This window comes from Otolemur garnettii, unplaced genomic scaffold (genome assembly GCF_000181295.1).
Source record: "Otolemur garnettii isolate 467f Iridium unplaced genomic scaffold, OtoGar3 scaffold00096, whole genome shotgun sequence".
In the NCBI taxonomy this organism is placed as follows: domain Eukaryota; kingdom Metazoa; phylum Chordata; class Mammalia; order Primates; family Galagidae; genus Otolemur; species Otolemur garnettii.
In genome coordinates, this window is record NW_003852491.1 from 5,667,617 (window position 1) to 5,687,931 (window position 20,315).

Here is a 20,315-nt window from a genome sequence, read left to right on the forward strand (position 1 = left end):
AAAAAAAAAGGCCTTCACTTGGTAATACAACCAACATTAACTGAGTTATGTTTGTTCATTTGTCCTTGTGTCACTCTGTTGGAGATAACCAGTCCCAGGAAAGGAAGGCTGGTGGCCCAACCTGGCCCAACCTTCATGCCAGTTCCATCAAGATACCCCCAATAGGGCAGGGGAAGATTGTCTGTGAAGAAATTCAAGATTGCCACTTAAAAAAAAAAAGGCAGGCTAGAGGCTAGATAGCCAGGAAACAACCATCTGCAGGGTTGGCCTAGGTGGGTCTGAGCCCGCTTCCAGCTCTGCAGCTCTGCCATCTGACATTAAGTGAAGCAGGCCCTTAGGGAATGGCTGCTCGGATGCCCTGCCTTGCATGTCCCTGTTCTGCCTCCAGATTCCAGTCTGTAGGCTGATGCTTGCTTCTGGGTCTTGGACCAGGCCTTGCCATACTTTCCCTGTCTTCTCTTAAAAAAAAAAAAAAAAAAAGGAACAACAGTGGCATTTTGGAAGCCTGTGCTACAGAACAGAGCACACCAGGGGCAATAAAAAGCATCATTGCATTTGATAGGGACCAATTCTGATGATTACTCTCCTTTTTCCTCTGCTTAGCAGAAGCTAGGGAGCTTTGCCCTGTGATGGCCCATTTTTTGGTGGGCTTGGGATTTTTTTATCTTATGGCCCTGAGGTTAGGATGTAAAGCAACTTTATCACCCTGGATCCCTGAGCCCAGCTTTGGGTGGGCTGGATTCCCTCTTCTTCCCTGGTGTGGGGTCCTCCTTGCTGGTCACCCTGCATACCAGGCCTGGGCAACGAGAATGTGCTACCTCTCAGAACCATCCAATTTCACTGGCATGTGCCAGCCACTGCCTGGTACACCACTTCACTTAACCTTCACATGAACCTTGGAATGACTTTCACCATTTTATTTTATTTATTTTATTTTATTTTATTTTATTGGAGTTAGAGTCTTTGTCACCCTGGGTAGAGTGCCCTGGCATCATAGCTCACAGCAACCTCAGACTCTTGAATTTAAGCAATCCTCGTGCCTCAGCCTCCCAAGTAGCTGGGACTACAGGCGCCTGCCACAACATCTGGCTAGTTTTTTCTATTTTTAGTAGAGCTGGGGTCTTGCTCTTGCTTGGGCTGGTCTCAGACTCTTGAGCTCAAGGAATCTACCTGCTTTGGCCTCCCAGAGTGCTAGGATTACAGGTCGCATCAGCTGACTCTCCCCATTGTGTAATTGGGAAAACCAAATCTCAGGGAGGATGAGTGACTCGCTCAAGGCCATGCAATCCTGGCTGGTGGGGCCCAGCTGACAGCTGAGGTACCTGGAAGTGGAGGCCAGTTCCAAAGAGAACTGAAGATATGCAGAAGGTGTGAGAGCGCCCCAGGCCCCATGCAAACTGCCTTCCCTTCTGTGCCCAAACCACCTCTGGCTGCAGCCTGGCCCACAGGCTCGAGATGAGTCCATATTTATATACTCAGGCCTGCCTGTCCCTCTGAGTTGCTGACATCATAAATGTCAACTTCCCACTTGACATCTCTTCTTGGATCCCTGCTAGGCATCACAGACTACAGACGTCTAAAACTTAAGGTTTTTTTCTTTTTTTGAGGGAGAATCTCATTTTGTCACCCTTGGTAGAGTGCTATGGTGTCATAACTAACAACAACATGAAACTCTTAGACTCAAGTGATCCTTTTGCCTCAGTCTTCCAAGTAGCTGGGGCAGGAGCCCACCACAATGCCCAGATATTTTTTTTAGAGACGGGGTCTCGCTTTTGCTCAGACTGGTCTCAAACTCCTGAGCGCAAGCAATCCACCTGCCTTGGCCTCCCAGAGTGCTAGGATTATAGGCGTGAGCCACCGTGCCCAGCCTTAAAACCTAAGTTTTGATTCCTCCTGCCCACACCCCCACATTACTGCCTCCTTCAAGATTTCTTGGTCAGTAAATGGTATTGCTATCTGCTCAGATACCCAAACCCACTGCTTAAGAATCTTCCTTGATTGTTCCAAGAACTTAGAGATTTTCTGTATGTATAGAATTATTTCTAAACAAAAAGTTAAAAATATACATTGCCTACTTTTATGTATTTGAGAGATCATGTGAACAGGACACTGTCTCTACCACCTTCCAGCACACCAGGTCCTGTGGCTCTACCTCCCAAATAGAACCTGAATCTGGCTACTTCTCTGGTCACCAGTGGGACCTCCCAAGTTTGATCACCTGTTTCCTCTCACCTGGGCTACTAAACAGCCTCCTTTCTTATTTTCATCTTCTGTTCTTTCCCCAACCATTTCCTTTTCTATTCTGTATCCAAAGTGATCTTTAAAAATACCAGCTTGTGCCTTTTCCCTACTCAAAGCCCTTGCTATGACTCCCCTTCACCCTCAGAGATGAAGGCCAGCTGCCTCCCCAAGGCCTGGAGCTCTCTACAAACAGGCTGCCGGCTCTGCCTGCCCGGCATATGGGCTCCCACAGCCTCAGGCCTGCCTTTTACTCCCCTGACCTGCACCACTCATCCCACCGCTCCAGATTTTCAAGTGGCTTCTCCACATTCATATTTCAGTACAAACATCACTGTTGTTTAAGACTTTCCCCAATCCAACACTCTGAGTCCTGTTCCTTCCCACCCTAGTCACTATCACGTCATCATTTTTTTGTTTCTTCAGAGCGCATCTTGCTATAAGAAATGATCTTTACAAAAAGAAAAGCTGAGCACAGAGGCTCATGCCTGTATCCTAGCATTTGGGGAGGCTGAGACAAGGATCACTGAGGCCAGGAGTTCGAGACCAGCCTGAGCAACATAGTGATCCCCATCTCTACAAAAAAAAGAAAAATAGCCAGGTGTGGTGTCATGCACCTATAATCCAGCTACTTGGGAGGTTCAGGAGGATCACTTGAATCTAGGAGTTGGAGGTTGCAGTGAGCTATGATGACGCCACAGCACTCTAGCCCAGATGACAGAGTAAGACCTATAAAAAAAAAAAATAATAATAAAAGAAAGACATAATCTGTTCACATGCTTATTATGTTCTTGCCTATCTTATTCATGCTTTGTCCCAGTACATAAATATGTACGATACATATTCTTAAACTTTTTATTTAGAAATAATTACAGGCCCATAGGAAGTTGTAAAAATAGTGCAGAGAATGGGTAGTGCCTGTGGCTCAAAGAATAGGAGTAGGGTGCCGGCCCCTACTCACTCCAGAGGTGGTGGGTTCAAACCCAGCCCTGGCCAAAAAATAATAGTGCAGATAATAGAACAATGGAGAAAATCAATGAAACCAAAACTTGTTTCTTTGAAAAGATCAACAAAGTTGGCAAACCTTTAGTTAGAAGATTCAAATTACTAAACTTCAGAATGGTAGAGGGGGTTATTACTACTGACTTTACAGAAATAAAAAAGATAAGGGAAAATGAAATAAAGAAACAATTCTGGCAGCACCTGTAGCTCAGTCGGTAGGGCGCCAGCCACATACACTGAAGCTGGTGGGTTCAAATCCGGCCCAGGCCAGCTAAAGCAACAATGACAACTGCAACAGAAAAATAGCTGGGCGTTGTGGTGGGTACCTATAGTCCCAGCTACTTGGGAGGCTGAGATAAGAGAATCGCTTAAGCCTGAGTTGGAGGTTGCTGTGAGCTGTTACGCCACAGTACTCTACCCAGGGTGACAGCTTGAGACATTGTCTCAAAAAAAAAAAAAAGAAAGAAACAAACAAACAAACAATTCTGTTGGCATCACCACCAAAAGAAGAAAATGTTTAGTAATTTAACAAAAGAAGTATAAAATATATAACAGATCGATGGGATAGAATTAAGAATTTAACCTATTCATCTGTAGTCAATTGATTCTGACAAGGTTGCCAAGACTATTCAATGGAAAAAGCATCGTTTTTCAAAAAGTGGCCTTGGGACGAATGCATTTCCACACACAAAGAAATGAAGGTGGACTTCTACCTTATACTTTATACAAAAAAAAAAACTTGATGGATTAAAGACCTGAATGTAAGAGCTAAAATTTTAAAACTCCTAGAAGAAAACATACATGTAAATCTTTGTAGCCTGAGATTGTCAACGGAGCCTTAGATGCGACATCCAAAGCACAAGCAATAATACGAAAAAAAAAATAGATAAATCATCTTCATTAAAATTCAAAACCTTTTTTCTTCAAAGGGCACTATCAAGAAAGTAAAAATATGACCCACAAAATGGGGTAAAATATCTGCAAATTTTATATCTGATGAGAGTCTAGTGTACAGAAGAAGGAAAAACTCTTAAACTCAGTGACAAAAAGATGAATAATCCAATTAAAATATGACCAAAAGATGTTGAATGGATGCTTCCGTAAGAAGATACACAAATGACTAACAAGTACATGATAGGATACTCAACATCATTAATCATTAGGAAACTGCAAATCAAAACCAGGAGATAATCACTTCACACCCACCGAGCTGGCTATAATTTAAAAAAGAAAAGTGAAAATAAATATTGGTAAGCATTTAGAGAAATTAGGACCCTCATACTTTGCTGGTAGCAATGTAAAATGGTACATCCACTCTGGAAAACATTTGGGTAGTTTCTCAAAAAGTTCAGTGTAAAGTTACCCTATGGCCTTGCAACACCATTCCTGGGTAATATACCTAAGAGAATTAAAAACATCTGTTTATTAAAAAAAAGTGTACATGAATGTTCACGGCAACTTTATTCATGATAACCAAAAGGTAGGAACAACCTACATGTGTATCAACTGATAAATAAAGACAATGCAGTATATCCATACAATGGAATATTATTCAGCCATAAAAGGCAATGCAAACATAAAAGGCAAAAGACTTGCTGGTTGAACCTTGACGTCATACTAAGTGAAACAAGCCAGACACAGAAAGCCACATACTAGGTAATTCCATGTGTATGAAATGTCCAGAATAGGCAAGTTCATAGAAGCAGAAAGTAGATCAGTGGTTGCCAGGGGTTGGGGGAAGCAGGAATAGGGAGTCACTGCTCATGGATGTTTGGTTTCCTTTAAGGGTGGGGAAATGTAGTGGTGATTGTTGCATAACCTTGTGAATTGTACACTTAAAAATGGTGAATTTTATGATATGTGATTTATATCTCAGTTTTTAAAAAGAGACAGAAATCCCCTGTGCCTTTTCTCAGCCTCCCCCAATGGTACGTTATATGCAACTATAATACATTATCAAAACCAGGACCTTGACATTGGTGTAATAAGAGGTCAGACAATTAAGTTCTTGAACTCATCCTAGAAGAAGTGCTACATACTTAATGGCTGAATATCACTATAATCATTCGAGGTCCAAGGGGAGTACTTTGAAGGGGCATAGTGATATTCAGTCATGAGGTATGTTGTACCTCATGAACTCTAAGATGAGTTCATGAACTTAATTGTCCAGCCTTGTTTACAGACTTTCAAACACTCATTTGTGTAAATGCTTATATAGTTCTATGTAATTCTGTAACATACATACATTTGTATAATCACCATGACATCAAGAAACAGACCAGTGCCATCATCACCAGGGAATTCTCTTAGGCTCCCCTTTATGGCCACACCTCCCTGTGCCCATTCCTAACACTGGGCAGCCATTGAACTGTTCTCTTTCTATGTGTTTTGTCATTTCAAGAGTGCTATTATATGTAAATGAAATCATACAGTAGGTAACCTTTGTGAGATTGACTTTTTTCACTCAGCATCTTATCTTTGACAGTCTTACAAATTGTTACGTATTGACAGTTTGCTCCTTTTTTAATACAATAATTTATTAAATTTTTTTTTTTTTTAAGGCAGAGTCTCACTCTGTTGCCCTAGGTAGAGTGCATTGGCCTCAGCCTAGCTCGCAGCAGCTTCCAACCCCTGGGCTCAAACGATTCTCCTGACTCAGCCTCCCAAGTAGCCAGGACTACAGGCACCCACCACAACACCCAGATAATTTTTCTATTTTTAGTAGAGACAGGGTCTTGCTCTTGCTCAGGCTGATCTTGAACTCCTAAGCTCGGAGATCCTCCTGCCTCAGCCTCCCACAGTGCTAATATTACAAGTGTGAACCTGACCACAAATCTGAGCTGCTTTTAAGGGTGGTCTGGCATTTCCCTGCAGGTGGTTAGATCAGTGTTAGGAATAGGAAAGCACCTTTGGTTTAGGAGTTAGAACAGGCGTCCTCAAACTACGGCCCACAGGCCACATGCAGCCTGCCTAGGACATTTATCTGGCCTGCCCGGTGTTTTTGCCACTACTGCCTGTCCTGCTTAGCAGCCAACTCATCCCGGGTCCCGCTGTCCGGCCCCCCAGCAGTCTGAGGGACAGTGAACTGGCCCCCTGTTTAAAAAGTTTGAGGACCCCTGAGTTAGAAAGTTATCTCTTTGGGGAAGCCTTCCCTGACCATCCATTCTAAACTAGCTGCTCTTTCTTATTTTCTTCATAGAATTTATCCCTTCTTGATTTTCTTCCCTTTGGAAATTTTACCTGTTTGCCTTCCCTACTAGTACACAGCTGCTGGGACTGGGAGGTGGCTCAGGTTCATGGGTCTGGCTCAGTGTCTACCCCCCAGGAGGGATGAGCTTCTGTATTTGTTGAGCGAGTCTGTAGCAGAGGCTGCCCATGCTCACTCACACACCCCTTGCTTCTGTGCCTGCATGGAGAATTCTAGCCTGGAGGATTCTTTGTCTGGCCCCCAGGCCCCACTTTGCCTGCCACACGGCCCAAACTAGGGGTAGAAGACCGAGCCACCCCAACCAACACGGGTGGGAGTTGGGATATAAATACCCCAGGTTCCTAGTCCCAAAGGTGGAGTCACTCAGAGGTGTACCTCACACTGGCTACCAGATTCCCTGACCCCCTAGAAGCAGCAAGCCTGATAACACAGCCTTTCGGGCTCCCTTCCCCACTCCCCTGTCTCGCTTCCCCACCCTCCTACTACTGTTTCCTTCTCTCTCTAAATAAACTACTTAGGCTTGGATTCTTGCCTCAGGGTCTGCTTCTGGGGCAAGCCAGACTGACACAGACTGAATTAATGAATTAAAGATTGAGGTTCAAATCTTCACCACGTGGGCACGGAGCAACCCTGGGTACATCACACCTTTGTTGAGCTTCATTCCCCCATCAGGATGGCAGGTGTTACAGCGCTACCCACCCCCCTGGGTCTCCAGAGAACTGGGAAATAACAGCAGCATGAAGGTGCCCTGATTCTTGTTCTGCTGTCTTTCTACCACCTGCCATGGGGAGGGAGGAGCGGTGGACAATCCGCCTGGCACCAAGGGGTTTGCCCAGCAGGTGCCGGGTCAGCCCTGGGCAGCTTCCCATCAGCCTTTCTTTCAGAGATTCTGGCTGTGGAAGGGAAACATCAGAAGGCTCAGTTGCTAATGAGGCCTGGAGTTATCCGCAGGTTAATATTCTCTGACTTTGAACACCACAATTCCCACTTAGCCCTCCTGTTATTCCTCCTGCTGACAGAAATGTGAAGGAAAATCAATTACAGTCCCCTCGCCCACATCTAAGGGTCAGCCTTCAGTCTCTTCTTTTGTCAGGCAACCACAGCGACCCATTTCAGGCTCTCACTCAGCGAAGGAGTGAGACTCAAATGCTGGGTTTTGAGATTTGGTTTCTTGACCCCTGGCAGCTGCCCAGAGCACTAAAAGTTCTTGCAGAGCTTGAGAAACTTGCCAGAGCAAGTCAGAACCCCTTGAACAAATCACTCCCCCTTAACAAAAGCAATCTCCTCCCTCCTGAAAGGCACCATTGTCACCAAAACAAGCCTCGTTTATTCTCCCCAGCAGCTGGAGCCTGGACCTCCCATCTCCTGGGGGCCAACGAGACCCCAGATCAGCCAGTCCCCCTCCCTTTCTCTATCAAGTAGCAGGCACGTTCCTGGGGATGAGGGTCTGTTGGGATGTTCTCAAATAGGAGATGGTGCTGCTTGCAGATCAAAGGGACAGCTCAGCCAGTGTCACCGCCACTGTAGTTGCTTATTGGCAGGTGAGTCTTGCCACACTGCTCAGCCCCAAAGAAAAACCTCCCAACTCAGCTGCCTGCAATGGCCAGGCGGGGACATAGAACTAAAGTGAGGCAGATGTAAAACACTAGGGAGTGATGAGGACTGTGGGGCCCTGGAGAGTTGCAGGCTTTAGGGCCATACACATAAACCCCCAGGAAATGGCCATCAGAGACCCTTAGCTGCCACTGCTTCTAAGTCTGCAGAGGAGCCAGATCTCTGATCCCCGGGGCGGGGGGCAATCTCCCCATGTTTAAGTGCTGACAATGAATTTGTCTTTGTCTTTTTTTTTTTTCCTTTGGCCGGGGCTGGGTTTGAACCTGCCACCTCCGGTACATGGTGCTGGCACCCTACTCCTTTGAACCACAGGCACCGCCCCTGCCTTTTTTTTTTTTTAAACATTTCAGGAACCAAACAAATCCCTCTACAAGCTGGATCTAGCTTACAGTCTTTTGTGTAAAGTTTTGATGAGAGGACTGTTTCCAGGAGGTGCACTTCATTTATCCATTCATTCAGTCATTTATGCATTCGTAAAAGAATTTTTTCTGGCATTTGCCGTGTGCCAAGGAACTGTGCTGAATGCTGAAGGCTCTGAAATGAACTAGACACTGCCCCTTCCCTTAAGGAGCTCACAGCTGAGTGGGGGCATAATGTGGATGTGAAGAGGTGATCGTAGGACACTGAGTTAGGCTCCGAGCTTGGGGACTGCAAGCAGCTGACAGTATCTTGAGGGGAGAGTAATTGACAGCAGATGCAGGGAAAGAGATGATCATGGGGGCTATGTCATATTTTAGCTGAATTTCCCTAAAGTGAGAAGGGCAGGAGGACAATTGCAAGTAAGTGGAGGCCCAGTCTGTGCAAAGGCACTAACTAGGGTTGAACCAGCACTGACAGGTCTGGGAACAACTGTGAGTTTCCTCCAGATGGAGAGCAGGAGAGGTATCAAAGAGACGAGAGGAGGCCACTAGGGTTGAGAAAAGTCTTCTGCTGTGGCATTTGGCTATCTGCACCTGCAGCACTCATGATGGTGTCGTGGGTGTGGGTGAAAATGACAGAGTCCCTGCTTTTTTGCCCCTTGGGCCTCAAGGAGAGACCCTGGTTGCTACTGCCTGCAAACTGAGACCTCGAGCCTTGGAAACCCTGAAAGGAACAGAATAAATACCAAGGCTCAGTGCCATGGCTCTGTCCCAACAAATGCCTGAGCCAGTTTCTTTCTTTCTCTTCTATTTTTAATTTTTAAAAATTCGACAGGATTTTACAAAAGAAAATCAAAGGCTCTGTTTGCCAGGTTAATCAAATAGCGCGAGTGGTGGCTCTCATCCCACCCTCCTCTCTGGGGCCTCTCCCCACCCCCAGTGCTCTCTGCAAAGCCGATTAAGTTGATTAAAATAAAGCCCGCTGCATTTTAAATTCTGTCTGGGTGGCACATCAGCATCAGAGGGGCCCATGTGGGGACAGGGGTGGTATAGTCTGCTGTGAAGTACAGTCCAGATGGGATAAGATGTGATCCCTACCCGGATGATGCAGAGGAGGCCTGGCTCCCTGTGCCCCGTGCTCTCCTGGTTTTCATGAGCCAAAGAATCACTCTGGGGAGAGGCAGAAAAGTGCCTAACAACTTTCTTCTCTTGCTGGCCTTTCAGGGCAAGAAAGAGCCTTCTTTGTGGACCTGCCCCTTCCACCCACCACTCCAACTCTTTTTCGTTATCCGCAATACAAGGCAGCTGTGCGACTTCGATCTGGCCAAGATCAAGGTTTGGAATTACTGGACAACTGATGGTGTAAGTAACAGGCTGCAGCTCCTTGCTGGGCATGTGGTTGGTGGAAGCACTTAGTAGTTCACTGATAGCCTGATTCCTAAAGGGCTCTGCTGCCCTTCCTGTATGTGCAGCAGGGGCCTATTGGGGTGGACCTATTGGGGTGGGCTGGGGCTTTTGGTCACACTACATTCTTCAGAGCCACCAGAAACAGAGCTTCCAGCTTCTAAGGTTTGGAAAGTAAAATCAGGCCACCCTTTGGAGAACTGGAAAAATATGAACTGAGGCTCATTTTACAGATAAGAAAACAGAGACACAGAGAAGTTATGTAACTTCCTGCAGGGTGAAAATTTGAACCTGTGCCTTCGGACTCTTAGCCATGGCTTCTTGAACATTAACGTGTGATGACTCACCTGGAGATCTTGCTAAAATGTGGCTTCTGATCCACCAAGTGTGAGGCAGGGCCTGAGATTCTGTGTGTCTCACCAGCTCCCAGAGTGTGGTGCTCCTGGTCTGAGGACCCCACTCAGAATAACCAGGGTTGTATCCTCTGGGTATTGTGGCTCTCTGGTTTGAGTATCCATCCTCTGCTTTCTACTCTCATACTATCCACAATTTTTTTTTTATTTTGGGTTAATATGAGGGTATATCCAATTAGGTTACATTGTTTGTACTTTATAAGGTGAAGTCTGATTACAATGGAATTCTTCACCCTGGACGCACTATCCACTATTTATACTTATACCACTGCCTGTATCCATACCCTTGTCCTACCCTCTCTGGACTGTTTTGAGATATTCATGGTTCTAGCATGGAACTAAATGAGTGAGGAAGCACAGGAACTCACTCAGCCTGTCTTGTTTCCCATCTATGATAGACATAGGGGCGAGAACTGTATTTTCCTTTCAAATCTTCCATAAGGGAAGTGATAATTCAGGTGAGATTACAAACAAGAACTGATTCTTACCCTCAGTATTGTTTGAGAGACAATAGGGAGTGGTGGGGACTGTGGCAAACTAACAAACCCAGGCCCCAGATGCAGGGAAGGCCACTTCTTAGCTTCAGCTAATGATTACTCTATAGGAATACTAACCAGTGCTGCTAGATCTTCTAAATATTCCCAGCCAGCTGGAAATCTGAGTTTTGGCATGAATCTTCCTGGTTTGTAAATGTCAGTAGTTAATGTGAATTCTTTTTCAACTACCGTATAGTTAAAACAAAACTCATCTTTGGACTGGAACTGGCTTATCCAGACTGCATGGAACTTAGAGGAGGGGTCCTGCCTCTGGCTGGGAAAGATCAAGGAAAGTTCTTGAACACACACCTGACCTGTAGTGCAAAGAGACAACAGCAGTTATCTGAGACAGAAAAGGAGAAAGTGCGGCCCAGGTGGAGGGTGCATAGAGCTGTGGAAGACTACAACCTCTGAATCTCTCTCCTTGGCCTAGGTCCAACCCTCTAGTTTGCCCCCAACAGTACCAAGCAGGGCTGATCACACTTCTCTGCTGCTTCAAACCCTCAGAGGCTCCACTTGACCCAGGGGATCAAGGTTAAACCCTGAGTAGAATATCCTAATCCCCATGTGCTGGGCCCCTGCCTCTCTCCCGTCAGTACCTGCCTCCTCCTCATAGGCCCTCCAGCATGCCCACTGCCTGGTTCTCTAGCAGCCCCCATGGAAGTTGCTTCTTTGGTCCCTGGCCCAGCCCTTCTCGCTCAACTCACAGTACCCTTGTCTGCTTCATATTCCGGGAACACCCACACATCACTTTCTCCAGGAAGCTGATGTGGCCCATCTTCCTCTGCCCCTTGCACTACTTCTGGACCTCGTGAATAAGTTTCATCATCCCCTACACCAAATTTGCATCTGCTTTCCCTACAATGTCATGGACCCCTTGAGAGCATGGCCTGAGTTGTCTCCATTCCTGCTGTAATGAAGGGAGAAATGAATGAATGAATGAAAGAATGAATGACCTTGTGTTCCCAATACCCCATAAGCAGTTGTATTTTCCTTTCTGATATCTCTCTGGAGGCCTAAGCATATGACGGGGTAGGTGACTTGCACAAGACTACAAAGAGGTGAGAGGCAGGGCTAGGAACCCGGTGTAGGTGGGTCACTCCTCCCCCTCCTTCCTCGCTTCTCAGGCTTCTTCCTGCTAGTTCTGCCACTCTCTCAGCTGTCCATTCACCTAATAACTGTGTCCTCAGTGCCTGTCAGTCGCTAGGCACTGCAGATCTGGAGACTGACAGAGCCGACAGTCCTGGCTGGCTCTCTTCACGCACGGTGCTGCCCAGAGAAGTAACAGAAAGCTTTCTCTAATTTCTGTGTTTAGAGTTTTTTAATTTGGGGAAAATTTTAAATTAAGAGTTTAAAGTTGAGGAAAAGAAGACCACACCGCTGGAATAAGTGAGAAGTTCCTCTGGGCATGCAGCGCCCCTTGACCCCTTGCCAGCCCTGGCCCCTCGTGTGCTCGGAGGCTGACCTGGAGGCTGACCTCCAAGTTGGGAACGCAGCCTTAGCCCACAAGGCTGCAGCCACTCTGAGCATCTAGGGCCAGCTCCTCTGTTTCCAAGTCCTGCTCAGCACTTGCCGAAGGTGGTCACCAGCCCCTCTTCTAGAATGGGTAATGAAACTATGCTGGCTGCCCAGGCCTGTGCCCTAATGCTTGGCCCTGTCATTGAATATATATCTCAGGCCCAGGAAAGCAGATTTCATGTGCTGGATTACAAAGAAGATAAGCTTCATCCCTTCTGGCCCAAGCCTGCCTTTCTTCTTTAACCTATACTCAGCCTTCCTATGCCTATACAATTTGAGAAAGGAATAGGGTCTTAAGAGTCTCAAAGGAGCACTGGGGTGTTGTTGTGCTGCTTGGGGAGCTGTTGCCTGCAAGGATTAGAGAGCCGAACTCCTTCTCCCCCCAGGGGGCAGGGTGGGGGGAGTGTGAAGACTGCAGTCCCTGCCAGGGCACCGCTTATGTAACGCACACCCATCTGTTGCCAGAATTTACTGGGGGCAGAATAGCGCAAACAAATGCAGCTGCAGGTTGGTTTGATTTAATATTCTCCGGAGAATGCTATTACTGTGTGTTTTAGAGGAGATAAAATGAGAGTTTATAGGAAATATAGCTAGGCCTGGTAGACACGGCTTGTTAATACAGTGTTTTGTGTATGGGAATCCGAGGAAGAAAAGTTAAATGCGGGGCACTAATCCAACCAAGGCTTATTTAGAACATAAGAAAAGAAGGTACTAGAAAAAGGGGGCCTTTTTTTTTATTGGAAAATGTGCCGCCTGTTAAATCCTCATATTAACATTTATGGGCGGCTTTCCCCCTCATTAGGTGACACGGTAGGTGTGATGTGGCCTGGGGAGAGGGACTTCAGAGGGGAAGTGAGGACACGGAGGCTGCCATCTGTCTGTGGCAGTGCACGGAAGGCAGCACCCGCATGTCCCTGCTGTGGCAGTTGCCGTGTATTGAAGGCTGCGGACATCAGTCACACATAAGGCACCCAGTGGGCACTCAGTAAAGGCTCCTGTGTGAATGAAAACTGAATGAGTGAATCTGCCCTGTTATGCCCAGAAATTTCTACAGGGTGGGCAGTGGTGTTCCCCATCTTGTGGATGAAGAAGCCAGGGCTTACGATGAGGAGATCCCACATGGTAGATAGACCATGTTTCTTTTGCCAGCCCTGATGGGAAGTGGCTTCTCCTGGAGTGCTACCCTGAGAAGGATCTGGAACCTTCCTCTGGTTCATCAAGGAAAGCATGCTGTGATGGATGAGTGACATCTGCTTTGGGTTCAGGAGGGGAGGATGTGATAATGTATGTGTCCCATCTTCTGATGTCTCCCAGATTAAATGCCTTGCCCAGCCAGCAGGTTGTAAGGCACAGAGCTGGGAGGGAGGGGGATAGGAGGTCCAGTGGCTTTTCTCCAATTTTCCTTAGCACTGCTTCCCTTTCAGAGTGGCACCTGTTGGGAGGAATGAACCAACCAGCTCTCTTCTGGGGTAGGCAGTACCCCATCCAAATAGTGGCTTCCAGTGGCTCCCCACACTCTACTCATCTTCCTTTGTGACAGTCATAATACTTACCTGCCACAGTGTACCATCCCTCTGTGAAGACAGACACAGCACCCCCATCTTCACCCCCAACACTGCCATGCTGTGCCCCCTCCAGTCTGGTCAGTGGGGCAGCAGTGAGTGTCCAGGCAGGGTAGGCACCTGAGGTATATTTTAGACCCAGAAAGGGGCTCGTGAAGTCGCCTATGGAATGAATGCTGCATTTCCCCGGGGGTATGTTTCCATGACATGTCATGTGGCCTAGGCCAGTGCTTCCCACTGGAACTTTCTGTGATGATAGAACTGTCACTATCTGCCCTGTCTACTACAGTGGCTGCTAGTCCCAGGTGGCTATTGAGAATTTGAAATTGGCTAATGCCACTGAGAAACTGTACTTACAATGTTATTTAACTTTAAGTAATTTTAATTTAAGAAGCTATGTGTGGCTGGTGACTACATATGAGGCTGTGCAGGTCTTGGGGCTGAGGGTGTGATGCTGGACAAATAGACAAGGTCCTGTCCACAGTCCTGTTCTTTCTGGCAGGGGAGGGACAGTCAATAAGAATACAAAGAATAACGTTATTCCAGCTGTGCTGAGTGTTCTGAAGACAATGAAATAGGGTGGGAGGAGGCCTAGGGAGGAGGAGACAGGGCTGCTGTGGACAAGGTGGTCAGAGGCCTTCACTGCCCTGAAGGATGAGAAGGAGCCACCATGTGGTCACTGGGGGAAAAAGTATTCCTGGCAGGGGCACAGCAAGAGCAAAGGCCCTGAGACGGGATATGCTTAGCTGGTTCCAGGACGGTTGAGTCAAGTGTCTGGAGCATGGGGAACACAGGAGAGGCCCCAGCAGGAGCAGGGAGCCAGGTCATGTGCACCTAGCAGATTTGGCCCTTATTCCAAGAGTGGCAGGATGGATGCTTGGAGTCAGCCCCCGGAGACAAATCCATGTGGCCGTGGGCAAGTTACTCGACAACTCTGTGCCTCAGTTTCATCTGAAAACTGGGGTAATTTTATTCAGTCAATACATGTAAAATGCTCTGAAAATCCTGGCCTTTGTGTTCTATACACATGTCAGCTATTAGTGGCATACTGGAGGGTTGTAAGCTGGAGGTAACATGGTCCAATTGAGGAATATAAGAGACCACTGACTGCTGTTTGGAAAACGGATGGGGAGGGAAGGAAGCCCAGAGAGAGGGCTGACAGCATGATCTAGCTAAGGCTAGTCCAGCTCAGGGAAGAGGTGGCTTGGTTGAAGATAACAGTGCTCAGGGGGTGTACCTCAGGGAGACTTAATTCATCCCCTGACAGTATTTGCATTTTCAGCAGTACCTTTTTCTGGGAGGAAATTTTCAAATGAATGCAAAACTGAAGAGATTAGTGTATTTCCATCACCAGCTTCGGTTATACACATTCTGCCATTCTGGTTTCTTCTATCCGCCTAACATTTGAAAATAAATTGTAGCTATCACACTATTTCACTCATAAATTCTTCAGTATGCATCTCTAACACAAAAAATGCATTTGTTTGTTTTTATGTAACCCTGATGCCACCATTGTGCCTGACCATAATTAATTATTAGGCGCTATTACCCACTCTGTATTTAAATATTCCTAATTGTCTCAAAATTGTTTTTTAACACTTGGTTTGTTTAGATCAGGATACAAACCAAGACCAAATGTGGCAATGACCTTGAAGTCAAAGGTATAACCTTCATCTGGTCAGCTGAGTCACTATGGCCTGACGGCCCACAGCAGGGTGTGGGCATGGTTGGATCTGGGAAGTATTGTGGCATATTAGCAGGGCACCTGGTGGCAAGGGTGCTGACCCTGTTGCATGAGAATCTTCCTAAGCTGTTGACCTTAGGCGTGGGCTAGGCCACTGTCAGTTGCCGCTGGGGGGGATGCAGCTGCTGAGGTCTGTAGGCAGGGTCCACACTCAGATGGATGCAGGCAGAGTAGCTATGAAAGGCCAGGGAGGCTGAGGTCTGAAGCAGCCTCCCAGCCAGCAGAGGAAGGAGAGATGAGCAGAGAATTCAGCCTCTGGTAAGAAGGGCCTACCAAGAACATCGGGATTCAGAGCCAACCTTTACTTGAAGCAAGAATGAGAGGAGATGGAGAACCAGGGTAGAAGCTGAGGCCCACGTCCTGTACTATACAGACCATGGGGGCTGGGTGCAGACACCTGAGCAGGGGAAGGCTGCTCACCCACATACAGGTGCTGGCGCCAGGCAGCAGGATAGCAGGATAATCCCAGATCCCGGGGATGAGCCTTCTGCCAACCTCGGCCAGATCTGAGTCAATAGCTCAGTCTAGTGACTAGAGTTCTCAGGAGCAGGGCTAGGGTATCTGCTAGGATTCTTTTGGTAGCAAAGGACAGAAAGCCCAGTTAAAACTGGGATAAGCACAAAAGAGAATTCTTTGGCTGTGTTACAACAGAAGAGTCTGGGGTGGCTGGCTGTACGCACAGCAGAATCCAGGAACTCACACGATGTCCTCAGGAATCTGCCTCCCTCCATCACTTCTCTTTCTTCTCTGGTGGCTTTATCCTCAGCTTCCAGGTGGTAGACCCTGTTGACATCAGACTCACTGTTTATTGCAGCAGTCCCTGCAGAAAGAGAATGTCTTCATGAAAACCCCTAGGCCACACCTGCCTTGCTGCTTAAGGTGGGCCTACATTATCCACAGGAAGTTAGATTAAGAGAAGGTTAGAGTCCCAATTGGAAATTAAGGTGCACTCTCCAGGTTTTTACCTGGTGATTTTTCACCAGAGAGAGTAAGAGATGACGCCTCAACTAGGTGCTTTTTCTTTTTCTCTAAGGATGTAGAGTCACATGTACTGAATTTATTGTCTCCCAAACCTGAATCTTCCTTGAGACATAACCCCAGATCCTAGCTACAGGCCTGGCTACCAGACATTTTTTTTGATCATTCTTCCTGGGAGTGCAGTGTCACTCCCACTCTGCAAACCCCTACATCACTCCACACTTGTCCTTCCCTTTCTGCCCACCATGGGCCTCCTCCCCATTTCCCCTCCCCCCACCATGTGCCCAGTCCCTTCTCATCAGCAAAGGCTTATCCATTGTCCCAGGTGGGGCTGCCTGCCCCTGCAAGCTCACAGCCAGGGCCATGTGAGGTGATGTGATGGAGGGGAGCCCTTCCATCCTGTACAGCTATGATCTCCCTCTGGCCCCCACAAAACTCTCCTCTCCTCCTGCCTCAGCTCCTGCCACTCCAAGTGCCTGGAATGCATGGCCCCTCTGGTTCCATATCCTGCCTTTTAAAACATCAAGGTTCTGCTTCAGCCTGACTTCACACACAAACGTCCCCCGGCCCTCCCCTCTGCCCTGTCCTAGGCCCCTTCTAGGGGCTCCAGCCACACCCTCCTGGCCCCAAGTCTCATGCATCCCAACAGATTTCTTCACTGAGCCTCAGATACCACAAACTGGCTCCCCCTAGCCCAGCCCACCCTGCGGATGTATGCTGTTTGCCCCTCGTGGTGTTTTACAGCTTGTGACTCATTTAACAATATTTAGAAATTGGCTATGCTGAGCTGGCAGCATCCCCTCCATGGCATTCACTTGGTGCAGCTGAGTAGCCCCTCCTCCCTCTGCACTTGGGAGTGCATATCCTCCAGTTCGCAGACCCCCATGGCTTTAGGGCACAAGCATTTGAGCCTGCAAGCCCTCAATTGATAGTTGGACATGAACTCCTCCAGGAGAGGGCCCTTGCTTGTTTGCTTTGCATCCCACGTTGGCCAGGACCCACAATAGACCACCATACTGTTTGGGTGGATAAAATTGCAAAAATTAGGGCCTCAGCCTGGACATAGTGGAGTGTTGGCCTAAAGTAACAAGAGTAATTAAAAGCCCCAGCCCAGAGTGGATTGGATGGGATTCCTCTATGCTAGCCTTAAGCCTCTACCAGGAACAGAGTGGTTGCTGTACTGGGCCTACAGGGGCAGGGGTCTCTGGGCTGACCCTCAGCAGCCAGCCTGGATGGGAGTGTAAATCCAGGCAGTAGATTGAGGACAAGATGTGCTGGTAGTTCACATTCCCTGAGCATGTGGCAGGTGGAATTTAAAGCCCTTTACATATATCAGCTCTAGTGTTCTGCATAGCAGTCCTATGAGATTGGCTCTGTCTCAGTTTCCCCAATATCCAGATGGGGAAACTGAGAAACAGAAAAACAGAGCAACTTGTTGGTAATCACATGACTACAAGGCAGTCCAGTGCCCACTACAAAGTCCTGCCTTCCACGGAGAGAGACTGTGGTCACGGGAGAGCTGTGCTCTGCTGGAGGGCAGCCGTTCCTCAGCACTGTGACACTGGCTGGTGCTGCCAGGCAGCTCAAGATTTCAAAGGAGGTCAGAAATGCACATTGTTATGCGAAAGCTCCCAATTTTTTAATTTTCTCAATTAATTCTGAGATTATTAAATGGACTGTGGCTAAACCAGCATGAGTTCAGCTGTAGGGCCACCAGTTTATGATCTAATCTGTCAGGTGCCATCCATGTCCTTTGTCTGTGATGTCGAGTGGGACACAGAGTGGTCTGCTCAGAGACTGGCATGTTTCAGGTCCTTGTCAAATGTCATGATGTCCCACCATGTTCTTCATTAAGAAAACTAAATGTTCACATCACAAAGCATGCTTTTCACTGCTCGTCTTCCCAAGGACATGTAAAAGGCCATCGAGGTCTCCTCCCCAGAGCTCCCTGTAACTTCTTACTCAAGGAAAGGAGCAAATTTGGTCTCCAGAACAAGGCCTCAAGATAGATAGAAATAGGCCCATCCCCTGTTCTTGAAGTTCATGCATTCTGGCAAGCACAGGCATGCACATGTAGACACTTGACTAGTAATAGATGCAGGGAGCCAGGGTGGAAGCCCAACTCTGACAGCCCAGAGGAAGACCCTCCATTCAACTAGAATTGAGGAGGAAGGACAGACAGGGAGCCAGGGGGCTTCCTGGAGGAGTCAGCCTTGGGCATGGGTGGTGGTCTCTGAGCAGCAGCACACTCCCCCAAAGCACCCCACTCCCCCAAGTCACCCCATGCTTGACAAACCTGCAGTCAGGGCATAAGCAGTGAGCCTGGGAGGCAAACAGGCAAACCGTAGGTCTCCTCCAATCAGCCCAAAGCTCCTAGCTCCCTCCTGTTCTGGAGCCGGCACTTCTGGGAAAAGAGCAAGGAGAGGCAGCAGCTCAGGCTGTCCCTACACAGAGGGAACAGTGTGTGCTCCCAGCCAGTGGCAGAACCTCCAGAGTGAGCATCACTGTCTGCGTGGGTCCCAGAGCAGTGCACGAATGAAGCCGAAACCCAATCAGATGTATATCCAGGCCAAGGAAGAGCTGCCTTTAATGGGCCCACCCGGATTCGGTATTAAGGCCCAGCCAATGCTTTGCTCCAGACGCTTCTCTTGAGGTTGTGCTGGCTGCGCTGACAGGTGCTTGTCTCTGGGGAAAGAGACGTGCGAGTGCTAAAGCCCACAGCTCCGCTTTGGTAGCTGTCACAGTGGAACTGCGCTGCCATTAATCTTTGTTGAACAGCCATGTGTTCATTGGAAGAGACATGCCACTCTACACCCGGCTGGGGAGGAAAGTAGCCTTGCCGAGTTAACTAATTAGTTAGATCAAAATAATATTAATATTGTTGTATTCAACATGCACTACAGTCTCTGCATGGTTAGTTCTCATCAACTGTAAAGGAGGATAAAGGCGAAATGTGGGCTAGGAAATGTGCTCCCATTAACCACAGGCCAGCCACAGGGTTTCAAACTGCCCTTTTGAAAACCCATTGCAACAGGGGTTTGAATCAACATCAACAAAAGGCATGACAGTAACTAGTTAAACAAGGAAGAAAATATTCACACCAAGGGAGTAAAACACTTGTACATACACGGTTCTAAAGGTTAAGGTAGTGGCAGGATGGTGTTTCCCTGTGGACTTCTGGAAGCTGGGGCAAAGGAAGAAAGAGCCTAGGGTTCAAGGCATGGTTACTAGAAAGGAGGAAGCAGGCTGGTTCTTTAGGGGAGAGAAGATCTCCTATCTGGATCCTTTCCTAAAGATGTTCCTTATGCCTTTACTGAGGGGATGTTGAGGAATCAGAACCTCACTCCACCTTTTCTATGGTGCAGAAGTGGATGTCATATAGCCTTTAGGGTATAATGACATTTACATGATATATATACATTTTATATATGTGTGTGTATATATATGTATGTGTATATATATATAAAAGAAGTCTGGACGGATACAAGTACATGCACACATATACACACATGCTGCCCAGTGGAGGAGGCAGCCAGGGTGTGGGTGAGAGACAGTTGGTCCATAGCGACTTTTTTTTTTTGAGACTCTTGCTCTATTGCCCCACCATGGTGTCATCCTAACTCACAGCAACCTCAGGCTCTTGAGTTCAAGCAATCCTTCTTCCTCAGCCTCCTGAGTAGTTGGGACTACAGGAGCCTACCACCATGCCTGGCTAATTTTTCTTTTTCTTTTTTTTTTT

At 47.4% G+C, this 20,315-nt stretch overlaps 1 protein-coding gene across 1 annotated transcript in view; it reads left to right on the forward strand.

Annotated features, from left to right (window-relative positions):
* The window catches only part of KIAA0556 (KIAA0556 ortholog), a 235,310-nt gene that overhangs the window by 173,925 nt on the left and 41,070 nt on the right, over nt 1-20,315 (forward strand). The window contains exon 14 of the mRNA XM_003795751.3: nt 9,646-9,783. Within this exon, the coding sequence (XP_003795799.1) occupies nt 9,646-9,783 (138 nt within the window). The remainder of the gene's footprint in view (nt 1-9,645; nt 9,784-20,315) is intronic.